Source organism: Bos mutus, chromosome 6, assembly GCF_027580195.1.
Source record: "Bos mutus isolate GX-2022 chromosome 6, NWIPB_WYAK_1.1, whole genome shotgun sequence".
Classification (NCBI taxonomy): Eukaryota; Metazoa; Chordata; class Mammalia; order Artiodactyla; family Bovidae; genus Bos; species Bos mutus.
In genome coordinates, this window is record NC_091622.1 from 33,973,632 (window position 1) to 34,000,700 (window position 27,069).

General features: G+C 36.1%; 1 protein-coding gene across 3 annotated transcripts in view; it reads right to left on the reverse strand.

The window, feature by feature from the left end:
- The window catches only part of CCSER1 (coiled-coil serine rich protein 1), a 1,488,467-nt gene that overhangs the window by 948,370 nt on the left and 513,028 nt on the right, over positions 1-27,069 (reverse strand). For all 3 annotated transcript variants that reach the window (XM_070372147.1, XM_070372148.1, XM_070372149.1), the window contains exon 6: positions 13,853-14,060. In XM_070372147.1, the coding sequence (XP_070228248.1) occupies positions 13,853-14,060 (208 nt within the window). The remainder of the gene's footprint in view (positions 1-13,852; positions 14,061-27,069) is intronic.

Genomic DNA, 27,069 nt, shown 5'->3' on the forward strand with positions numbered 1-27,069 from the left:
TTTTTAATAAGTAAAAAAATAATACATATGACTACAGATTACATAGGTATACATACCAGGAAAGAATTCTCTGGCTGACTGGTATACCCTTTCTCACCACGTTATTTTCAGTTCAACATTAAATAAATATCAAAATAAACACTGATGGCAAAGAAATGATCAAAATATTTCTGCAATTTTCATGGGAAGAGAAATACAGAAGAAAACAGCATTGTAGGAGATGGAGTTGGTAGACAGGGAGCCACTCAGAGTACAAACAATTTGGAAAGACTGAGATTTTAAGGCAACATTAAAGATATATAAAAAAATAGCATGCATATGCAATGACTCTGACAGAAACACATAAGAAAATATACTATGAATATAAAATAAATAGTATCACAAAGCCTCACCTATTGCACGTATACCTCTTCTCAATCACTGCTTCTATACACGTAATCTTACCTTGACTATCACATTTAACATCCTCATTCTTTTAAAAAAATATATATATATATTCTTTAATATATGTCATTTAATTTTGCTTATTTTTTAGGTTTATATATTTTAAGTTTTATATTCTGTATGAATTTATCTGTGACTTGGTTTTTGTGTTCAAAATATGCTTTGTGAGACATGATGATACATGAACATAAAGCATTCTATTACATGAACATACCCAAAGGGAGAGCAATCTGGAAAGCACTTTGGAAAAACTTTGATATTATCTAGTAGTTTTAAACATGCACTTACTTAGTAATTCCACTGCAGAGAGAGACTAGATTTTCATGGTGAGATTAACACATTGCCCAAAGTCATACTCACTTACTGTGATTTGATATTCAAATTTGAGCAGCCTGTCCTAGCACAGACTAGTATACTGTGATCACTATACTAGATTGCCTCTGCAGTATAAATAACAATTTTAAGTAATATAAATAATAGTTTTTTAAAGAAAAGAATAATATCTCAATATGGAGGGTACTCATGTAAGATGAATGTTTGGTCATCATACTTATTTAACCTAATAAAATATATAATATCCTTCCAAAATTAAGACATGTTTTACTTTAAAACATATTTTAAAAATTCTTTCAGGGCATGTATTATTCATTTTCATATCCTTAAAATTCATAGACCAATGATTTGAAAAGAAATAAACCAATAATTTAATAGCTGAGAACAAGCTGCAAAAAATATTTCTATTTTAGAATTTTGCTTTACAAATTAACTGAATAAGTTGCTCTGCATATTTGAAATTTATAAAGCCTGGGTAATACACTTTTGGAATTAATCACTGGATTGACAAATCTACTGTTTATCTTTTCTTATCATATTTACTTCTCAGTATCATTCCTCAAGTTGGCTATCTTAAAAGCAATGTTTTCCCATAGCTTCTTGATATTACACTCTTGGCATTTCTTTCCTTTTCATTGGATACTGATTTTTTTTTTTCTTTCCTGATCATTTAATATTGGAGCATCCCATTCTGGTTTTAGGCACAAATTCTCTCTTCCATAGCTTTTAATAGAATCTATATTATCAAGAATATACAATCTTTATTTTTAGCCCTGATCTTTCTGGGTTTGTGCTTAGTCACTCAGTTGTGGTGGATTCTTTGTGACTGCATGGAGTGTAGCCCGCCAGGCTCTTCTGTACATGGGATTCTCCAGGCAAGAATACTGGAGTGGGTTGCCATGCCTTCCTCCGGGAGATCTTCCCAACCCAGTAATTGAAGCCAGGTCTCCCGTACTGCAGGTGGATCCTTTACCATCTGAGTCATACAGACACATTAATTCAAATTTCTATTTGATACCTAACATGTGCATGTCTAAGTAAGCATCTCAACCTCAACCTGGCCAAAGCAAAACTCTAATTTCCCTTTGTGTCTCACACAGATTATCCCTATCCTAATCTTCCCACTCTCAGAAAAGAGCAATAATGTCTGCACAGTACTCAAAGGTCAACTCTCAGTTATCCTTGCTTTTTCTCTTTTCTTTCTTGCTTTTTCAACTGCAACTCATAGCAATGGCTGTTGACATTACTTCCAAAACACATCATACATCTTTTCCCTTCTCTCTGCCTCAGCTGTTACTACCATGGTCTGTCCATCATTATTTCTCTCTTGGAAAAACCTTTCTTACATACTGAAGAAACAGGAAATTCAATTAACATGTAGTAGTTCTTTAGACAAGGAATGTCAGGTCAATTTTGTTAGCACAACTGAATGCCAGAAAAACATAAATGCCAATAATACTTCTACTCTCAGTTTCAGCTAGTATAGCCTTTATTAACAATTATTAGCATTGAATTATCATTCAATAAATACAACATAGTGTCCTATTAAAAACATTTACTAGTATATTTACAAGTTTAAGAAATCTCAAATACATTCTACCATGTTGTCATAGTATTAATCATACAAATGAATGAGATTATTTTAGTAGCTTATGTTCAAGGGTATTTACTGCACACTTTCACTGTGATAACTTATTATATACATTTTACTATGTAATTGTTCAAATAACCCTATAAAATTGTTGGTAATGCTGCATATAATGGAATGGAGACTCAAAAACCTTAATCAACTTGCAGCAGCTATTAAGCAGCAGAAATGATAATCCCATCTCAATGATTTTAAACAACTGTAATTTTTACCATTCTAATATACCCTTCTCCAGTGGGACTTTGTGGGTTAAACAAGGCTAGAAATTAGGAAAGAATTTTCTGTATCTTCTCTAATTTCTCCCAGAGGACTATTGAAAGTTAATGTTGCTTAAATAGCAAAAGAGTCATGGAAATATGCTTCCCTCTCCTTATCTTTTTTCCAAACCAAGTTTATAGTCTCATAAAGAGGTAAGCCTCATGTAAGGAGAGCATTATTTTTTAGAAACCTATTTATTCTTAGTGACTCTAACTGATGCTCTTATCTAAACTAAAGGCTTCTTCAGGGAGTATAAAAAGAAAGTATACTCCCTGATCTATTGCTTTATATGAAAACAGGGTTATATTGTTTTTCTGTTGTTATTGATTACGTTATTATAAAATTGAGAAAAAAATGAATTCTAATAACAATTGGTAAGAATTGACAGTGGGGCCTAACTTAGTCTATATAATAAATGGACATGGGCATAGTTCACTTACAGGCCTTCCAAGGGAAGAAGGGAAATTCCACAAAATGGAAGTATTGGCCGTGGTGCAATTGGTATGATGACATTCAATGTGTTTTCATATTAAGTGCACAATTTGATAAACTTTGATAAAAATGTAAATTCATGCAATAAACTATACCAATCCAGATGTAAACATGTTTTATTACTTTAAAAATTTATTTGCTAGATACAGAGCTATTCTGAAAGGTGAAAAATAGTGCTGCAGAGAACCTAGTTCAGTCAGACAAAAGGTACTTTTTGGGATACCTTTAGTATGTCTCACAGATGCTCTCAACTTAACAATTAAAAATTTTAAACCTTAAAGTGGTTGTCCATCAGCTATTTCAAGTTAAATAAGCGCTTATCCTGAAGAGATTTATGGATATGGTTTTTGTCTAATGGAGTGAATCCCTAATAAAGTTCACGAGAGATCTATAAAGAATTTAAGAGAGTTATATTCACAGAAACACTGTGCAGTTTGGAATTAAAGGGACAGAAACAGTACAAAATTAAAAGAGGCCTTTGGATGCCAATGTACACAAACACAAATAAGGATGAGAAAACTATGCAGCTGCAAGCATGTGCTAACTTTATAATAAAAGACAGATAACCTGAAGGGTAGAATCGAGAGTACAGAGGATGGAATTAAAATTGTGGAGAATTTTTCCCGGGTTTTGAATCCTAATCCAGGAACTACCAGCTTATACATTAGTTCATAGATTTTCAAATGGAGAACTGTACTCTGGTTGTTGTACTTAAGGCTTATCTACAATTGCACATGTTTTGCATAATGAGATTCTGTATTTTGAATTTATGCTGTAATAGAATGATACTTTGGGTGGCCTTTGGAGGGCGTGAAGACTATATTATACTTTGAGTATAGATTCTGAGAAATGGATCACTGAAAGCCAAAAGTTGGATTATGGCAAGAATACACAGAAGAACTGTACATAAAAGATCTTCACGACCCAGATAATCATGATGGTGTGATCACTGACCTAGAGCCAGACATCTTGGAATGAGAAGTTAAGTGGGCCTTAGAAAGCATCACTACGAACAAAGCTAGTGGAGGTGATAGAATTCCAGTTGAGCTATTCCAAATCCTGAAAGATGATGCTGTGAAAGTGCTGCACTCAATATGCCAGCAACTTTGGAAAACTCAGCAGTGGCCACAGGACTGGAAAAGGTCAGTTTTCATTCCGATCCCAAAGAAAGGCAATGCCAAAGAATGCTCAAACTGCCGCACAATTGCACTGATCTCACACGCTAGTAAAGTAATGCTCAAAATTCTCCAAGCCAGGCTTCAGCAATATGTGAACCGTGAACTTCCTGATGTTCAAGCTGGTTTTAGAAAAGGCAGAGGAACCAGAGATCAAATCACCAACATCTGCTGGATCATGGAAAAAAGCAAGAGAGTTCCAGAAAAACATCTATTTCTGCTTTATTGACTATGCCAAAGCCTTTGACTGTGTGGAACACAATAAACTGTGGAAAATTCTGAAAGAGATGGGAATACCAGACAACCTGATCTGCCTCTTGAGAAATCTGTATGCAGGTCAGGAAGCAACAGTTAGAACTGGACATGGAACAACAGACTGGTTCCAAATAGGAAAAGGAGTACGTCAAGGCTGTATATTGTCACCCTCTTTATTTAACTTATATGCAGAGTACATCATGAGAAACGCTGGACTGGAAGAAACACAAACTGGAATCAAGGTTGCCGGGAGAAATATCAATAACCTCAGATATGCAGATGACACCACCCTTATGGCAGAAAGTGAAGAGGAACTAAAAAGCCTCTTGATGAAGGTGAAAGTCGAGAGTGAAAACGTTGGCTTAAAGCTCAACATTCAGAAAACGAAGATCTTGGCATTCGGTCCCATCACTTCATGGGAAATAGATGGGGAAACAGTGGAAACAGTGTCAGACTTTATTTTTCTGGGCTCCAAAATCACCACAGATGGTGACTGCAGCCATGAAATTAAAAGATGCTTACTCCTTGGAAGGAAAGTTATGACCAACCTAGATAGCATATTCAAAAGCAGAGACATTTTTTTTGCCAACACAGGTTCGTCTAGTCAAGGCTATGGTTTTTCCTGTGGTCATGTATGTATGTAAGAGTTGGACTGTGAAGAAGGGTGAGCGCCAAAGAATTGATGCTTTTGAACTGTGGTGTTGGAGAAGACTCTTGAGAGTCCCTTGGACTGCAAGGAGATCCAACCAGTCCATTCTGAAGGAGATCAGCCCTGGGATTTCTTTGGAAGGACTGATGCTAAAGCTGAAACTCCAGTACTTTGGCCACCTCATGCGAAGAGCTGACTCATTGGAAAAGACTCTGATGCTGGGAGGGATTGGGGGCAGGAGGAGAAGGGGATGACAGAGGATGAGATGGCTGGATGGCATCATTGACTCGATGGATGTGAGTCTCAGTGAACTCCGGGAGTTGGTGATGGGCAGGGAGGCCTGGTGTGCTGCGATTCATGGGGTGGCAAACAGTCGGACTCGACTGAGCGACTGATCTGATCTGATCTCATTAGTAGTTTTGATGAGAAGGGTAACAATGTTGCTTACTTCCTGGTATCCAGACCTTTATAAAGTGCCCTCCCTCACTGAATCAAGGTTAGTCTTTCTAATCAATGTGTGTGTATGTGTACACAGTCATGCGTGACTCTTTGCAATCCCAGGGACTGTGGCCCACCAGACGCCTCTTACATTTTCCAGGCAAGAATACTGGAGTGGGTTGCCATTTCCTCCTCCAGGGGATCTTCCTGACCTAGGGATCAGACCTGTGTTTTCTGTGTCTCCTGCATTGGCAGGTGGATTTTTTTTACTACTACACCACCTGGGAAGCCCTTGCGTAACCCATACATTTTACAAAAGTGATATCGTGTTTCTTCTGAGATTAGGTTATAAAAGATATTTATTTTGTCTTATTCTCTCTCTCTTGGATTGCATACTCTGGTGTAAACCAGCTGCCATGTCATTCAGTGAAGTGGCCCATATGGTAAGGCAGTAAGGTTCTGGCAGTGAAAAACTGAAACCTTCTGGCCATGCTAAGTGGCTTCAGTTGTTTCCGATTTCATGCGACCCCACAGACTGCAGTCCGCCAGGCTCCTCTATCCATGAGATTCTCCAGGCAAGAATACCAGAGTGGGTTGTTATTTCCTACTTCAGGGGATCTTCCTGACTCAGGGATTGATTGAACCCACGTCCCTTAGGTCTCCAACATTGGCAGGGAGGTCTTTACCACTAGCACCATCTGGGAAGCCCAAACTTTCCTGCCACATTACATTAACCTGCAAATCAAGTCACACTTACATAACTGCAGTCATGGCTGACATCTCAATTACAACCTCATTAAAGGCCTTCAGTCAGCAGCAGTATACACACAGCTCTCAAATTACTGACCACAAAACATATGAGACAGCAAATGTATCTTTTAGTCCACTAGATAATTTGCTATGGAACAATGATAATATTATTATAACCTTGTATCTTTGTATTTTTTATCTTGCTAATGCACTTATTATTCTTACTAGGTTTATTATTAATTTTTTCATAAATTCCTTAGGGATATCTATATAAACAACCACGCATCTCCTTATAAAGGTAGTTTTATCTTTTCTTTCCAATATTTATGTTTTTTATGCTTTTTCTTGCCTATTTCTATCTAGAACATCTGGCACAATGCTCATTCAAAGTAGAGAGAGTGGAGATTCTTCCTTTGCTAATAGTATTAGCTAGAAGCTTCAGTTTTGCCTCATTAAGTATGGATATTAGCTGTAAGAATAGAAGTTTCCTTTTACTACTAGTGTGTTTTTTCTTTTTTTTTAACACTAGACTGATATTCAATCTTTTCAAATGTGTTTTCTTTACTTATTAATATGATCATATACTTTCCTTTTTTTAGCTTATTAATATAGCTAATCACACTGACTGGTTATTGAACGCTAAACAAATTTTGTGCTCTTGAAATAGAACAAATTAGGTCATACATATATTTTTATAGTGCTTAATTTTGTTTAATAACTTTTAAAAGACTTCCACATCTCTCTCTCTATATATATATATGTACATATATATATACATACACATATGAGAATTTTTTCTGTGATTTCTTTTTACCTATAAAGATTTTGGAAGATTATTATAAATAGTTTTATGTGTGCTACATCAAACAGTTGAGAAGTATATTCTGTTTCTCTACTTCCTGAACTTTTTTGCATATTAGTCTTATGTGTTTCTTAAATATTTGACACAATGCACCAGTGAAATCTCCTGGACTTAGATTTTATGGGGAGTTTTTTTTTTTTTTTAATAAAAATAGAAATTGGACAATCCCTTTAATAGAAATTGGACAATCCTTATTTTTAATTTATTCTTGGTCTTTATGGAAAGTTGTATTTGACAAGGGATTTGTGATCTTCACATATATTGTCATAGTTGCCATAGTGAAAGTGAAAGTCACTCAGTCGTGTCTGATTCTTTGTGATCCGATGGACTGTACAGTCCATGGTATTCTCCAGGCCAGAATATTGGAGTGGGTAGCCTTTCCCTTCTCCAAGGGATCTTCCCAACCCAGGGATCAAACCCAGGTCTCCTGCATTGCAGGCGGATTCTTTACCAGCTGAGCCACAAGTGAAGCCCACTTATTGCCATATTATTGTTTATAACAATCCCTTATTATCCTTTTAATTCCCATAAGATTTGTAGTGATGTTTGTGTGTGTGTGTGTGTGCGTGTGTGTTATTCACTCAGTTATGTTTGCTTTTGCAACCCCCGTGGACCATAGACCTCCAAGTTGCTCTGTTCATGGAATTCTCCAGGCAAGAGTACTGAGTGGGTAGACATTCCCTTTCCCAGTTGTAGTGATTATTCCCCCTTAAATTTATTTCTGCTATTAGTAATTTATATTACTTGTTTAATTTTTTTTCTTCTACAGCATTTCTTTAAACATCTCAAAGAACCAATCTGATTACTATGCAAATTTTCTATTATTTGTTTGTTTTCAATTACATGAATTTTGATTTTTTATATTTATTTCTATTACTTCCTTAGAGATTACTGTTTTTCTCCCTAGATACTTAAAGAGAAAATTAGATAATTAATTATGACATTTTATTGCTTTAAAAGAAACTTTTAAAGTTATAAATTTCTCTTCAAGAATATGTCAACAATGTCCCACAAATTCCAATTTATCGTATTATTATCATTATCATCTCATTTGTAACATTTTAAAATCTCCCTGATCTTTAAATTGATCTAATTGATGCTTCTGAACTGTGGTGTTGAAGACTCTTGAGAGTCCCTTGGACTGCAAGGAGATCCAACTGGTCCATTCTAAAGGAGATCAGTCCTGGGTGTTCTTTGGAAGGACTGATGCTAAAGCTGAAACTCCAATACTTTGGCCAACTCATGCGAAGAGTTGACTCATTGGAAAAGACTCTGATGCTGGGAGGGATTGGGGGCAGGAGGAGAAGGGGACGACAGAGCATGAGATGGCTGGATGGCATCACTGACTTGCTGGACATGAGTTTGGGTGAACTCCGGGAGTTGGTGATAGACAGGGAGGCCTGGAATGCTGCAATTCATGGGGTTGCAAAGAGTTGGACACAACTGAGCAACTGAACTGAACTGAACTGAACTGATGGGGTGTACAGAAGTTTGCTGTTTTGATATACAAATATTTGCTGTTTTTCTAGTTACTTGTTCATTCTTGATTCTTACTTTAATTCCACTGTTCTCCAAATTATATTGCATAGATGTCTACCTCTGAAATTTACTGAGATATTTCTGATTCAGCATATACTATCTTGGCGATGTTCCACATACACTGAAAAACTGGTATAATTCTGTTATACACAATTCAGTTAATCATTATTAAAAGATTAAAAATGTTCAATCTTCTGAAACTTTCTGATTTTTGGTTGTTTTATCAATTTTTGAGAAAAGAGATTTACAATCTTCAACTATGATTGTGAACTTACCTAGTTCTTCATTTACTTCTGTCAAATTTTGCAACATATATTTACAAGTTACATAAATAGGACATCCACGGGTATGACTGTCATGTCTTCCTGATGAAATGACTTTTTATCATTATGAAATATAGCACTGATTCTACTGATATCTTTATATCTGCCTGACATGGGTACTGTCACTCTAGTTTTCTTGCATTTGTAGTTGTCATGGTCTACCTTTTTTCCAGTTTACATCTTAAACAAATTTTTGTTTAAGTAAAATAAATAAAAATAAAGCAAGTAACAGAAACTTGTAATTTTATTTTCAAAAGATAAAAAGCAGTCAAATTATTAGGTTGTCACCTAGATTTACATGGGTAATTGCTTGCTTTCAGTGAATTTTCTTACTTTATGACTCTCCACAGTGACTTTTCTCCTTCTTTAATTATCCATTGTCACAGTTCCTATTCTATATGCTTTTCATTTGCTTTGGGATTTTCTGATAGCAAAATGTCAGTTTACAAAATTGCTGTTGTAACCTTTGAAATCATTTCAACAAAACGTGCTAAAACAAAAAATTATTTAAAAAATTCCCACTGAACAATTTATGGTGAAGTTCAAAACACTCCAAATTTTGTTATGCATTTATATATCATATTTAAAAAACAAAAAATATAAGAAGTCCATGCTTAAAATTATCTTGAAAGTTTCCCATTATTATTTCTAAAAGACAATAAATTAGTTTGAATTACTAGATAATTGAGGAAAAAAAGGGAAAATAGGTAAGAGTTCTTCATTGGCAAACTCAAATGTTCATGTCAACTAAACAAGCTTGTAAATTACACTGATTTTTAAACAAATAATTCACTGATTTTCACTAATTTAATCTTACTGTTAGATTTGTCTGATCATATCAACATTTTTTTTTTTAATTTGTTTAACACTCATCTAACTTTAAAGAAATGTCCTATATGATTCAGGAAATTTGTTAAACACATTCCCAATACTCATTTATTAAATTAAAAAGCCCATGGTGTTGCGTGGAGGGGCATTGCAAACACCCTTGGATAATCATTCTTACTCTGGTTATTTACTTATTTTTGGCTGCATGGAATGTTGGATCTTAGTTCTCTGACAGGTTTTGATCCCGCAGCACCTGCAGTGCAAGCGCAGCATCTTCACCACTAAACAGCCAGGGAAGGCCCATAAACATGCTTACCAACTGTTTTCTTACTAAAAATTACACATTGCACCTAAAATCCCTTCCAATTAGTTTTCTAGGCCAGTAGCCATACAGTACAAATAAATTTTATAATAAGAGAACAACAAAAACAAAAGAGTAAACAGAAAGTGTGAAAGTGAAAGTGCCAGTCGCTCAGTCGTGTTGGACTCTTTGCGATCCCATGGACTGTAGTCTGCCAGGCTCCTCTGTCAATGGAATTATCCAGACAACAATACTGGAGTCCTTTGCCATGCCCTTCTCCAGGGAATCATCCACAGCCAGGATCCAACCCAGGTCTCCCACACTGCAGGTGGATTCTTTATTGTCTTAGCCAAGAGGGAAGCCCAAACTGAAAGGAAACATCAGAACAAAAACTATTTCTGTAGATAACTGTATTAAAGTTTTTATTTTATTACAAGTAATGGGATTATGTGAAAAAATATAACAAAAAAGGAAGAAAAAAATTATAAGGTTCTTCCTTGTTATAAGAGAGAAACTTTAAAAAAATCATTAATACTAAAAAAAGAAAAATAGAATTTCTTAGGGCTTAAAGCGAGGCTTTTTTTCTTTTATTCCATTTTAAATGAAGGCACGGATGTTCTGGGTTGTAATAGCAAATGATCTCCAAAGGAGGGAGTTAAATAGGTAGTGTGAGACAAATGTCAGATGATGCACATTTGACTTATCTTAGAATTAAAATCTAAGATGTCAACAGAGCAGCATTAAGAAAAATATCAAATAGGAGCAGTTCCTAGTCTAATATACTAAACTCATTAATCACTTTTTTATCTTAAAAATAAAATAATTGGGATATTTTCAGTTAAAAATTATCCATATACATGTTTGAGTAAGCATCATACAAATAGGTCAATAGAAATAAACTATTTATCTATAGTAAAAAGGTAGTATTAATCTAAAATGATTAGTTGGAATTAAATTCAATGAAATGTAAATTACCCTTTAAAAATTCCTGGCTTAGAGAATATTTCAGTTTTCTTTAAAGACATCTATTATGAATATCTTTTTACTAGAATAGATGTCAATGCTAATCATATAATAATATTGCTTTTCTTGCTGACAATAAAGAGTAAGACTCCCTGATTTCTGAATAGATTTAATAAACAGATATAATTATTGCTCATTTTCCATCAATTTTAAATATCAATTCTCTTCAGTTTTTTCAAATAGTATTTTATGAAGAAAAACAGAAGAAAACAATCTCATTATATTCTGAATATTGACTTTATAATGAATATCATTGCATTTTTAAATTATAAAATTAAGTACCCTAAGAAAGGCCCTTGACTCTTCCTGTCATTTTTTTTTACTTCCTTTTCACTTGTATTGATTTTTTAAAATTAAAATCCAGACCAAAGAGAGAGGTAGAAAACTGAATACTTGAATGTTACAGACTTTGAGATTAATATCTTTTAGTATAACAGCAGTTATTAAGTTTGCCTTGTTCAAAGAGGTTCAGAATATATGTCGAGCAAATGGTCAGGGAGCCTGGAGTAGAGCAGAAAAAACATGCTGTCAATATAGAAACTATATAGTCATACATATAGTGGTGTGCTGGTAAATATGTAACAGCAGCTCACCAAAATTTAGGGCTTCCCAGGTGGCACAGAGGTAAAGCCTCTGCCTTCAATGCAGGAGAAGCAGGAGACACAAGTTCGATCCCTGAGCGGGAAAGATCTCTTGGAGAAGGAAATGGAAACCCACTACAGTATTCTTGCCTGGAAAATCCCATGGACAGAGGAGTCTACGGGTTCGCAAAGAATTGGAAATGACCAAACAACTGAACACACACACACACACACACAAATTAAAAAGCCCTACCTTGTAGTGTATGCCAATTTCTGTAGCATAACACTCCCCTATGGCTGATTTCAAGCTACCAAAGTGACTTAAATAAATCTACAATTGGGAAATATGTACAGCACTATTATATACTATTTCCACATAAAGATTCAATAGATGTAAATACGTAAATAAGCTCACAAGTGTAATTAAACAGAAAATATAGTAAAGTTAGTTGGAAATGTAGAACTTTGAGTACTAATTACCTTTTAAAAATACAATTTTTTTCATTATAAACATATATAATTTAACCTTTTTAATGTCTGTGCTTAACTGCTTAACATGCCACTTCTAAACACAACTGCATAGATTCCAGACACAAAACTACCCTGGTGGTATAAGCTGGTACAGAATGCAGAGATTTCTTCCAGTATTTACTTTAATAGCTAACATAAGCACATGACTGGATGTCCCCCATAGTCTATAACAATCATTTCCCTTAAGTTCCTTTCTTTCCTTGATTCAATTCTGGCCTCTAGTGGTAGCTGCTAGTGTTATTATTATTGTCATTGTTAGAAAAGGGAGTACAACCTGATCATCATTGTAAGGAGCCATTATACCAGTCATACTAAACAGTTACATTTCTCTCTTCTCACACTATCTATTAATATCTTTTAAAAATAATGAGAAATAAATTAAATAATAATAGGATATAATAAAAAGTCACACTGGGAGTCAGAAATCCCACTGTTGTTCTGAATTCAGACCGACTAGAGGAAAGTTATTAAAATTTTGGTCCTTTCATTTCACATCTTTGAAATAATATTGTGTACACTTTTACAGAAATCCTCTAAAGAAAATAACTTTTAATTACAAAAATAAAACCATAACATACTTGGATCCTAAATAGTGGTCGATTCTTGGATGTAAAGATCAAAGACTTCCCCGAGTATTCTACTAACTAGTTCACTATCTAATTGGGCAAGAGGCCAGCTGTATTCAAAGGGCAAAATCAGTCAAACATTAAGATTGATTTTATTAGATTAATAGTTATTTGAAAAAAATGACTAAATAAACTAGTTTTATGGTATCATACAACATCTCTATATCATCAAAGTGAAATCCTGTTGAAAGGTCTCTAAACAGATTTTAATAATATATAAACACAACAATCAGAGAAGGCAATGGCACCCCACTCCAGTACTCTAGCCTGGAAAACCCCATGGATGGAGGAGCCTGGTGGGCTGCAGTCCATGGGGTCACAAAGAGTCGGACACAACTGAGCGACTTCACTTTCACTTTTCACTTTCATGCATTGGAGAAGGAAATGGCAACCCACGCCAGCAGTCTTTCCTGGAGAATCCCAGGGATGGGGGAGCCTGGTGGGCTGCCGTCTACAGGGTCGTACAGAGTCGGACACGACTGAAGCGACTTAGCAGCAGCAAACATAATGATAACTGATGCCAATTTTTCTTTATCTAACCTTCCCAAGACTAGGTATCAGTTTATTCTCTTTTCAGTTTCTCTGCAAAATCTTAGAATCTTTAAGTTGAAGAGTACCTTATAAAACAGAACTACAAACACTTCATTTGACATATGAGAAAGGCTAAGTTCCAAGAGAATTGCTGACCCCTGCCCTGCGTTATGCAGTTAATTATTGATAGAAGAGAGACTAACCAGGTTTACAGACTTCACTATTTACCAGCAGTAAAAACATTAATCTTACAGCAGACCATTACCTCTTGAAGAACTCTCTTCATCTTTAATAATAATGTCTTGACGGCCGTGCAGTCTTGTAACATCAGTCTGAATGGCAGAGAATCTATGCCTCCATTTTCTTCCACACTTGGCAGCGGCCAATCTGAAGATGGACTGCTAGGCACTCCCCTGATATGGGAACATCTGGCTTCCTGATCAATGTCTTTTGCTAATTTCAGGGAAAGGTTCCTAACAGGAAAAAAAAAAAAAAAGAACAAAAATTACTATGTAGCATATTCAGAGCAGTATTTACCAAGCTGCTGATCAATGTTAGGAGTGAGCTGGAAAAAAATTCCTTGTGACTCTCATTATTTCCTCATATTAGTCTGAAAATTCTGAAACCTTTTGTCCAAATTATTAAATGGTTCAATTTTATATGTAGCAGTAGTAAGATTCGATGAGAATCATTGTTTCAGAATGTGCTTTTTTTTCTCCAACTGAAATTCAATTTACACACAATAACCATATGTTTACACTTATTTAACCCTTTCAAAATTTTGAAAGCCAAAAGAAATCACTGAAAGAGAAATTTCATATAGGGATTTTCTGAAAATAATGTTTAAAAATTATCTGGAAAGAAAAGATTAAGAAAGCAAAAATTGGGATAAAATACCTTTGGTAATTGTTGTTTTAAATTACTAAATCAATCAATTGTGTATTAAGCCATTTTGTGGATTAAGAAAGACTAGTATGCATAAGATTTTATGTGAAAATAGTGAAGTAAATATAAGGTGTATAACTCCCTATGTAATGAGCATGCTTATCAAATAATCATTAAATATTTAGTACAGTAATATGTGGAAAACTATTATTTTGTACTACTAGCTGCTGCTGCTGCTGCTGCTAAATAACTTCAGTCGTGTCCGACTCTGTACGACCCCATAGACAGCAGCCTACGAGGCTCCCTCATCCCTGGGATTCTCCAGGCAAGAACACTGGAGTGGGTTGCCATTTCCTTCTGCAATGCATGAAAGTGAAAAGTGAAAGTGAAGTCGCTCAGTCATGTCCGACTCTTAGCGACCCCATGGACTGCAGCCTACGAGGCTCCTCCGTCCATGGGATTTTCCAGGCAAGAGTACTGGAGTGGGTTGCCATTGCCTTCTCCTAATCAACAATTATTTTAAAATTATGCATTTCAAAAATACTTTCACACGCTTTAATTAAAGGTGTGTATAAAGAAAAGATATTAAGATTAACAGTTTTTCACATGTGTTTAAGAGGCAGATATAAAAATATATGAAGGGAGGAGTTTATGACAATGGTCATTTTTAATGAGTTTGTCTAAATTTATTTCCATTCATTAGAACCAAGGAACCTACACAATAATGATAATTAAACTCATAGCTCAGGAAATTTATGAAACATTAGTTTAGGACTTTTGCTCAGTTTCAATAGCTTTTATGTATATTATTCTCTGAAGTAAATGACAAGGTCACTTGGCAACCTAAATTGAAAAAACAGAGTTGCCTTGGAGCTTGCCACTAAGATCAGGTAAAGGTGCAAATAAAACAGAATTTCCTTGGTTAATTTATGCAAATGTGATTATTCAATTTATAAAACATTGGATAATCAGTAAAGAAAACACATTTTTGGATCACACAATTGTTTATTTGTCTTTATAGGTACATTCATTAATCACAATTGTCATTTCAAATGGTAAGATATTAATTACTATCCCATCTTTATGTTTATAATGAAATAATAAGTAGTCATAGCTAACATTTTTTAAGGATTGACAGTAGGCCAAGTACTGTGCAAACCACTGCATGTGTGTTAATTTATTCAAATGCTGAACAAGACCAAGAGTTAAACATAGTATGTTCATTTTTCATGTGAGAAACAGGCCCAGAGAATTTCTCAAATTTAAATACCTGAGAACTATTCTCAGGCTATTTAACACCTGAGAAACTTCCCTGGCCATTCAGTGGTTAAGACTCCCAGATTCCAATACAGGGGGCATGAGTTTGACCCCTGATCTGGGAAAACTAAGAACCCACAGTACTGCAGATTGCACCAAAAAAAAAGTTGACCTGAGGTGAATCAACCTAAGTACCTAAGCAGGATAAGACTGTTTTCCTACTAGCCATATAATGTATATATAGGACTTTTCTTACTAGCCACCAGGGAAGCCCTAATATATGTGTGTGTCAATCAGTTAAGTCAGTTCAGTCGCTCAGTTGTGTCCCACTCTTTGCGACCCCATGATTCACAGCATGCCAGGCCTCACTGTCTATCACCAACTCCCGGAGTTCACTCAAACTCATGTGCATCAAGTTGGTGATGCCATCCAGCCATCTCATCCTCTGTCGTCCCCTTCTCCTCCTGCCCCTAAACCCTCCCAGCATCAGGGTCTTTTCCAATGAGTCAACTTTTCACATGAGGTGGCCAAAGTATTGGAGTTTCAGTCTCAGCATCATTCCTTCCAAAGAACACCCAGGACTGATCTCCTTTAGGATGGACTGGTTGGATCCCCTCGCAGTCCACGGGACTCGCGAGAGTCTTCTCCAACACCACAGTTCAAAAGCATCAACTCTTCAGTGCTCAGCTTTATTCACAGTCCAATTCTCACATCCATACATAACTATTGGAAAAACAATAGCCTTGACTAGACGGACCTTTGCTTAAAAGTAATATCTCTTCTTTTTAATATGCTATCTAGGTTGGTCATAACATTCCTTCCAAGGGGTAAGCATGTTTTAATTTCATGGCTGCAATCACCATCTGCAGTGATTTTGGAGCCCCCCAAAATAAAGTCTCACACTGTTTCCACTGTTTGCCCATCCATTTCCCATGAAGTGATGGGACCAGATGCCATGATCTTCGTTTGATGAATGTTGAGCTTTAAGCCAACTTTTTCACTCTCCTCTTTCACTTTCATCAAGAGGCTTTTTAGTTCCTGTTCACTTTCTGCCATAAGGGTGGTGTCATCTGCATATCTGAGGTTATTGATAGTTCTCCCGGCATCAATCTTGATTCCAGCTTGTGCTTCATTCAGCCTGGCATTTCGTGTGATGTACTCTGCATATAAGTTAAATAGGCAGGGTGACAGTATACAACCTTGACGTACTCCTTTTCCCATTTGGAACCAGTATGTTGTTCCATGTCCAGTTCTAACTGTTGCTTCCTGACCTGCATATAGGTTTCTCAAGAGGCAGGTCAGATGGTCTGGTATTCGCATCTCTTTCAGAATTTTCCACAGTTTATTGTGATCCACACAGCCAAAGGCTTTGGCATAGTCAATAAAGCAGAAACAGATGTTTTTCTGGAACTTTCTTGCTTTTTCCATGATCCAGAGGATGTTGGCAATTTGATCTTTGGTTCCTCTGCCTTTTCTAAAACCAGCTTGAACATCTGGAAGTTCACAGTTCACGTATTGCTGAAGCCTGGCTTGGAGAATTTTGAGCATTACTTTACTAGCATGTGAGATGAGTGCAATTGTGCAGGAATTTGTGCATTCTTTGGTGTTGCCTATCTTTGGGATTAGAATGAAAACTGGTCTTTTCCAGTCCTGTGGCCACTGATGAGTTTTCCAAATTTGCTGGCATATTGAGTGCAACACTTTCACAACATCATCTTCCAGGATTTCAAATAGCTTAACTGGAATTCCATCACCCTCACTAGCTTTGTTTGTCATGATGCTTTCTAAGGCCCACTTGACTTCACATACCAGGATGTCTGGCTCTAGGTGAGTGATTATCTGGGTCGTGAAGCTCTTTTTTTGTACAGTTCTTCCGTGTATTCTTGTCACCTCTTCTTAATATCTTTTGCTTCTGTTAGGCCCATACCATTTGTGTCCTTTATCAAGCCCATCTTTGCATGAAATGTTCCCTTGGTATCTCTAATTTTCTTGAAGAGATCTCTACTCTTTCCCATTCTGTTGTTTCCCTTTACTTCTTTTCATTGATCACTGCGGAAGGCTTTCTTATCTCTCCTTACTATTCTTGGGAACTCTGCATTCAGATGCTAATATCTTTCCTTCTCTCCTTTGCTTTTCACTTCTCTTCTTTTCATAGCTATTTGTAAGGCCTCCCCAGACAGCCATTTTGCTCTTTTGCACTTCTTTTCCATGGAGATGGTCTTGATCCCTATTTCCTGTACAATGTCAAGAACCTTGGTCCATAGTTCATTAGGCACTCTATCTATCAGATCTAGTCCCTTAAATCTATTTCTCACTTCCACTGTATAATCATAAGGGATTTGATTTAGGTCATACCTGAACTAGGGGTTTTCCCTACTTTCTTTAATTTACTCTGAATTTGGCAAAAAGGAGTTCATGATCTGAGCCACAGTCAGTTCCTGGTCTTGTTTTTGCTGACTGTATAGAGCTTCTCCATGTTTAGCTGCAAAGAATATAATCAATCTGATTTTGGTGTTGACCATCTGGTGATGTCCATGTGTATACACACACACACACATATATATAATACTTAATGTACCTCAGGTAGCGCTGTAAGGACTTCATATATGCTAAACCATTTAGTACTCATACAACTCTTTGAGGTATTATAATCCTTACCTCACAGTTGAGGGATTTGAGTCTCAAAGAGACTCATATTAAGGTACATGGCTGATGGCAACACAGCAAACAAGGGGCAGAGCTGAGATGTGGATGCAAGCAATGCACTCGAGCTCTAAGTCCCTACAAGATTCCTCATCTCATGTGAAAAACAAACAAGTGAACAAAAAGAAAAAAAAAAAAATACCTGTAACTACAAAGAATCACTTACGTTTTCACTTTTAAAATAAATTAAGTGATATGACTGATTCAGTTAATTACATACAACTTGGAGTAAAATATACAATCATTCTTAACTTTTTAAAAATTTTATTTTAGTGTCTTAGAACAATAAGAGTAAAATAAAATATAAAAATGAGAAGTCACAGTGTGTATAATAATACTATTTTAGTTATCACAGAATTTTCAAAGATTTATCAGGTTTTAAGTTGTGAACTCATCTGGTGTCTGACTCATATTAGGCTGACTCAGTAAATAACTGTATTATTGAATTTGAATAAATGAATGCAATAATAAAGTTAATAAAACATAATTCTTTGTAATCATTTATACATATAACTCTCATTTGTACACAGAAAATTTTCTGGAAGGTGAATTGTTATGTATTGCAGGACCACCACCCATGGTGCCAAATTCCCCACCACTCTTAAAATACAATAATTAAAATAACAGTTTTATAATTCCTTTTAATTAGATTGCTGTTTCTTTGAACCTCTGTGTTCAATCATGCTGTAAACATCAATAAAGACTGAAACCACCCATTCAGAGACTAAACCTTCTGAAACCAAAATTTTTAGAAACCACACCTGTGTAAAGTTCTATGTGTTCAATTTCAGGAAATTACTGAGGATCTGAGGATTACAGTTTAATGTTTATATATCTACGGATCACTGCTATTTCAGATAGTTAAGAATGGGCTATATGCAGAAGTGTACTCAGAAGAGAAAAGTAGCCATTTGTTTTCTACTTGAAACTTTGGATCTTTCTTGAATTTCAACAAGAGGGAGACCAATGGCATCGTTTCACAATTACAGAAGACATCCACATTGTGTCTAGCAGAGCAAGGGTGATTGATGATTTGAGATTAAGAGGATTCTGTCACTGACCTCAAGAGGTTCACCATGATTATTAACTGCTTAGTAATTGACACCAAAAAAATAACAACTAATATTCCTCCCCATATGAAAAGCACATCAATTTATTTTGAAATGCTTTGTTTCAACATGACAAATAGTGAGCTGTAATACCACAGTAATCAAAAGCATGCTTCACTAGGTTGAGGCAGTTGGTGAAATAGACTGTTAAGCAGGGCTGCTACTCAGCTGCACAGGCCAACAGAGCCATCCACAGTCATTGGATTTCTGATTGATTGGTGCCTGGGGTTTACAATAATTAAATATTTTGAAAACCAAGGTTTTTAACAACAGACTATGATTGTGCCAAAAATACCCATGTGTTTCTGGGAATATTCACCTCAAAAGAATCCACCCCTGTAACTGATAAGAAAAGGAGAAAGGACTCTAATATGAAGTCATAGTTTCCTCTAGCACAGACAATCCATGATAAGACCAGCAGGGTAGAGTAAGGTTCAGGGGCTCTCCTATTCCTGCATTAGTAAGGCTCATGAGATAATGCAATTCATGCACTTTGGCATATGTAGCTCTCTGTCTGCCAATACTCTGAATTATTATTGTTTCAGAAAACTGAAGAAATGTGTTTTATATAAAAAAGATGGTCCCTAACTTCACACACACACACACAAGGGTAAGACACTGAGGCCTGATACAGTGATTCATTAACCACCCTAAGTACTGCAAACAGAAAACAAACACAATGTAATCTCCACTGAGCACATCCATACACACGTCACCCTGTCTACATCAAATTCATGAATCTTTGGTAGATTTGCTCAGTAATATTTTTATTTGCCTTGTTGCTTCTAAAGGACAACCAAGTCTTTATGACTGAAAATTAAGCAACATTTAGATAAGGTCAAATTGAGATGTATGGGCTTTTCTCAGTCTGTAAGTTTTAAATGATAAAGCTTTTGCCCTGAAATGTGCCAAGCTCTATCCTGCCTCAGAAACTTTGCATATGTATGATAAAGTGTTGCTTACCAACCTTCACATCTTGCCTTAAAATACATCACTTCTTCAGGGAAATCTTTGTATTTGGTACCCACACCCCTCTACTTCAAAGACACACAGGTTCCTCTTTTCTATGCTATGCCTTCCTTTGTTGCACTTGTCACAGATGTAGTTAATAAAATTAATTTGAGGAGACCTCTGGGAACACATTGGACTAAACTGTCCTATACTCTGCCTCCTGTTCTGAATACAGAGAAATACTGGATAAAGTATAACCCCATTTATTTTTAAACATATAGTGCAGGAGGGAAAGAGAAAAATGTCCAAGTGCCAAAGAGCAAAATTATACAAATTGACACTGTGATGGTTTCGGGGTGTTGAACTTGGATGCAATCTGTAAAAGCAGAAGTTGCAGTTTTAATGCCTATGAAGACACAGGACAGCATTTGCCAATGACGTAGAATATTCACAGTGCTGGGAGACATGAGAGTTCCAAACTTAAAAAAAAAAAAAAAAAAAACTCAAAAAATCAATCTGGTCTACTTATAAATTAACTGTCTGCTAGAACACTCTTATTTCTCTAAAGGAAGACAACAAAATGCATACTCTCAAAACTATACCATTCACAATGCATGGCAAATATTCAAATGAATAGACACACAAAGAAGCAGAAAAAGTCTGTTGATCCTCTGAGATGACCCATATATTGGGCTTAACAGGTGGCACAGTAGTGTATCTGCCTTCCAATGCAGGAGATTCAAGAGACATAGGTTCGATCCCTGGGTCAGGAAGATCGCCTGGAGTAGGAAATGGAAACCCACTCCAGTATTCTTGCTTGGAAAATTCCATGGACAGAGGAGCATGGTAGGTTACTGTCAATGGGATCGCAGAGTCAGATGCGACTGAACACATACACATGACCCACATATTGGAATTAGCAAACAAGGATTTTAAGAAGCTATGATAAATATGTTCCAAGTCTTAAAAGAAAGAGAGGACATAATGCTTAGTCTTATCAGAGAAATGAAAAGTTATCATAACAGACATTGTTGGCTGTCTGCCTCATATGCATTCATACTTCCATCCTGCCTCTTTAAAACAAAAGCAAACATAAAAACAAAAAAACTCCCTGTAGGCTAAGTCACTTCAGTCGTGTCTGACTTTTTGTGACCCCATGCACTATAGCCTGCTAGGCTCTTCCGTCCGTGGGATACTCCAGGCAAGAATACTGGAGTGGGTTGCCATTTCTTTCTCCAGGGGATCTTCCTGACCCAGGGATCAAAACTGAGTCTCCTGCACTGCAAGTGGGTTCTTTACCATCTGAGCCACCAGGGAAGCCCCCTGCTGCTGCTAAGTCACTTCAGTCGTGTCCGACTCTGTGTGACCCCATAGACGGCAGCCCAACAGGCTCCCCCGTCCCTGGGATTCTCCAGGTAAGAACACTGGAGTGGGTTGCCATTTCCTTCTCCAAAGCATGAAAGTGAAAAGTGAAAGTGAAGTCGCTCAGTCGTATCTGACTCTTAGCGACCCCATGGACTGAAGCCTACCAGGCTCCTCCATCCATGGGATTTTCCAGGCAAGAGTACTGGAGTGGGGTGCCATTGCCTTCTCCGGGGAAGCCCCCTAAAACACCCTAATTTGTTCAAATGCTGGCTTTCCTATAGCTCCAAGAAATGATAGGAGTCTAGTGGAAGTCTTCAAGGAAATGTTTCCTCTCTGGGTAGAAGAGAAATGGGAAGGAGACCGCCATTGTTTTGACTTGATGTATTGCTAGAAACTATAGGTGTACCCTGCAAATAGGAAGAAACTTGGCTGTGGGAAAATCAAATCATAAAAAACTGAGTAAATCCGCCTCCATATAATGTCATTATTCCTCTGAATTAATCAATACTGGAGACTCACTATCTTTAGATTTCTTGTTTGACAAAATAACCTTTTTTGACTATTTAATGAACTCTGAATTAAGTTTTTGTCTTGAAGCTGAAAGCATTCTATTATTACTACTAAAGAAAATATGTCAATAAGAACATAAACCTAGAAATAACAGTAGGATAATATAATTCATTGTGCAAATATTTGTTTAATGGCTATATTTGGGGCTAGGGTTAGGAATAGTGCTTATTTTTCTTGTTCAGTAATATATCCACAAAACCTTGCACAATCGTATCCAATACTCAAATCAAAAGAATAATCAAATTTAGTACTAAAAAAGCATTATAGATCTATTTGCTGTGGCTGCTAAGTCACTTCAGTCATGTCCGACTCTGTGCGACCCCATAGACAGCAGCCCCCCAGGCTCCCCCGTCCCTGGGATTCTCCAGGCAAGAACATTGGAGTGGGTTGCCATGTTCTTCTCCAATGCATGAAAGTGAAAAGTGAAAGGGAAGTCGCTCAGTCGTATCTGACTCTTAGCGACCCCATGGACTTAAGCCTACCAGGCTCCTCCGTCCATGGGATTTTCCAGGCAAGAGTACTGGAGTGGGGTGCCATTGCCTTCTAAATTCTTATTTAATATATAGGGAGCTCAAACCTAGATGAATTTTGTAAGTGTCACACAGTTAGAAGGTGTAGAATTTCAGTCTCCTGACTTCTGGTCCAATGCTTTTTTCTTCATATTGCATCATATGGTTCAAATTTAAAATATTCTTGTATTTATCTATTTAGTTATTTTCACAAAGATGGAATAGTAAAATATTAGCTTACAATTTAATGGAATAAGATTAAATAGTAAGGAACCCTACTCCTCTGAACAGTTAGAATTTCCTTTTCCAAAATTTTCAAGAAAGTAGGTATATTATGAGTACAAATCTGTTCATACAAACTTTGAAAGTAGTTTAATAATAAAAAGAAATGACTGATTTGATTGTCCTTGTTCAGTAACTTTTCTCCCTCCCATTCTCTACTTTTATTTTCATTTGTCATTTAAGATATGGTTTAAAGATCATTTCAGTAAGAAAAAGAATCAGAATTAATGAATGTAGAATAAAGTGCAATGAAGTTCAGCAAAGAGTGACTCAAATTAGTATTTAATAAATGCCACGTGCAGGACTTCCCTGGTGGTCTGGTGATGAAGAATCATGCATGGGACATGGGTTTGATCCCTAGTCCAGAAAGATTCCACATGCTTCCAGGCAACTAAGCCCATGCACCCTAGAACCCACGCTCTGCAACAAGAGAAGCCACTGCAATGAGAAGCCAACATACTGCAAACTAGAGAGTAGCACCCATGCAGCAATGAAGACCCAGTACAGTCAAAAGTAAAAATAAATAAATATGTAAAACATTTCTAAAATCCCATGTACATGCATACATATATACCAAAATCTGCTTGTGCACATGTATATAGTTTTTACTTTTCAAGTATTCATTTAATTGTAGATATTCTACATTTTAATCATGCTATGATTGAATTAATAGTGTAATTGACTTTCTTTCACAGAGCACTCAAGCTGTCAAAAAGTTGATGGCACAGAATTGTCAAAAACACTTTATACAGATAAAGATCAAATTTTTATTTATTGTCCCCTGATACTGTAAAAAGCGATTCTCAACTTAGAAAATCTCACAAACCGGTTGATCTTCCGCTAACAGATATCAATCAATTTTTTAACTTAAATTCTTTTTCTCTAGTCTTCCAGGTAATTCATCATATCCTTGTTGTTTAGTAGCTAAGTTGTATCTGATAATTTGCAACCACATGGACTGTAGCACATCAGGCTTCCTTGTCTTTCACTATCTCCCAGAGTTTGCTCAAACTCATGTCCATTGAGCTGGTGATGCTATCCAAACATCTCATCCTCTGCCACCCGCTTCTCCTTTTGCCTTCAATTTTTCCCAGCATCAGAGTCTTTTCCAATTGAGTCGGCATCAATTCTCTGATATATTTACAGACTCCAATATTCAACATTTTCCTTATTTTATATTTCTCTATTCTGGGGGTCAGGAAAAATTTACCAGCCTCTCATCTACCACTCCATGGAAGTGATTTTATTTGGAAACTGTTGAACTATAGAAGAAAAACAAGTTAAAGTCAAATAAAATCTTATCTCTGAGTAATAATTATCTTAATATGATATCAAAGAACTTTTTTAAATTGTTAATTCTACTGGAGTATTTTTGAGGGCTCCAAAATCACTGCAGATGGTGATTGCAGCCATGAAATTAAAAGACGCTTACTCCTCGGAAGGGAAGTTATGACCAACCTAGATAGCATATTCAAAAGCAGAGACATTACTTTGCCAACAAAGGCCCATCTAGTCAGGGCTATGGTTTTTGCAGTGGTCATGTATGGATGTGAGAGTTGGACTGTGAAGAATGCTGAGCGCCGAAGAATTGATGCTTTTGAACTGTGGTGTTGAGAGTCCCATGGACTGCAAGGAGATCCAACCAGTCCATTCTAAAGGAGATTAGCCCTGGGTGTTCTTTGGAAGGAATGATGCTAAAGCTGAAACTCCAATACTTTGGCCACCTCATGGGAAGAGTTGACTCACTGGGAAAGACCCTGATGCTGGGAGGGATTGGGGGCAGGAGAAAAAGGGAATGACAGAGGATGAGATGGTTGGATAGCATCACCAACTTGATGCACGTGAGTTTGAATGAACTCCAGGAGATGGTGATGGACAGGGAGGCCTGGTGTGCTGTGATTCATGGGGTTGCAAAGAGTCGGACACGACTGAGCGACTGAACTTTACTGACTGATATTGTTACTAAATTGTTTCCAGTTCATTTATAATGGTGAAAATCATTTAAAAGTGGGAGTTTTGCTATATTATTTTAGTCTGGTTAATGTCTTGATTGGTGACAATATTCTATAATTATTATTTTAGACACAAGGCATACTTTATAGTTATCTATGATATATATTTTGTAGTTATCTATGGGCTCCCCTGGTAGCTCAGCTGGTAAAGAATCCACCTGCAATGTAGGAAATCCTGGTTTGATTCCTGAGTCCAGATCTCCTGGAGAAGGGATAGGCTACTCACTCCAGTATTCTTGGGCTTCCCTTGTGACTCAGTAGGTAAAGAAACCTCCTGCAATGAGGGAGACCTGGGTTCAGTCTCTGGGTTGAGAAGATCCCCTGAAGGAGGGCATGGCAACCCACTCCAGTATTCTTGACTGGAGAAATCCATGGACAGAGGAGCCTGGACTGAGCGACTAACCACACACAAACATTAGGTATACTTTATATATTGTAATTAATTTGACGTATCTTTTAGTGAAAAAGTACACAGAGTAATTTATTATTTTATATTTGCTTTTAAAAAAATAATCTTTTAAAGTCATAAACTCAAGCTCTAATGACTTGCCTTACTATGAAACTCTCTTTTTTAAATCATTTTCAACAATAAGAATGTTATATTTATAGGATAACAGAATTAATAAGATGAGAAGCATCACTTTTAGAGATGTAAATTGTGTTTTTGAAAATAAATGTTTCCCAATGCTACTTTCTGCCTTCCCTTTTCCCTTAAATATCAGGGTAATAAGTTGCAAAAGTACCAAGGTTTTGCTTCAGATCCACATCATGTAGAGAATTTGATTAATCTTGCAGAACCAAACTACCACCATAAATGTATCCTATTTCATTATCATATAGTATATTTAAAACTTGATGTTATCATTTTAAGAACCTGTATGCAAAATTATGACCACTGAAAGAGAACATATAATGGGTTTGTAGATATAACATATAAGAACATTTATAAAAAATATATAACTGTATACTTGCTTACAATAATTTTGCAGTACATCAGAAACTTTTTAAAAAACAAAACTATAGAATTTCTTCAACTTGCATTATAAAATGCATTTTTTTACATTTATAGCACCAAGGGTCTATTAAAATAAAAACTGTAATGTAATATATAGCACTGAAGATATGCTAAAAGTTATACAATCCACATAGTTTTAAAAGAATTTTCTATTACCTTTCAAAACATTCAGGATTGGAAATCTAAGTGTAATAAGTGTCCGTTATGAAAATATAACCTAGGAAGTAGTTTTTCCAAACAGAAAATCAATTATTGCGCTGTAACTTGACATAAAGGCAATACCTAATATTACTGGATAATTCATAGCAGTAAGGAAACTGTAAAAGTCCAACACTTTTCAAAGCTAAAACAGTTGGAGATACTGACTCTGAGTTTAGAGACTCAAAACTTTATCAGTTTAGGAAAGACTAGTAAAACCTACATCAAACTTATCAAGCAATTTCCCGATTCCATTCTTGAGGTAACCAAAGGCATTGTGATGGTTTACTCAATTTCAACTATAAAAATAAGATTTTTCATATTACACAAAATCAAAGATTTCCAAATATCTTGACAAACTCACACATACATAAAAATCACCTGACTTATTTTAAACAAATGAATTCCAGGGGTGTATCGCCAGCCCACTGTGTCATATTGTTGTCTTGCTAGCCTTTGCAAGACAAACAAAATATGTAGTGCAATAGCAGAATAGGTTAGATATATCTTATCACACTCACTGGCCGTAATTTTCCCCATAATTCTCCTCCTCCCCAGAATGTATATGAGTTTTGATATAATGTGGCTAATTTATATGTATTCTTTAAGCCTGTATTAGCACACCT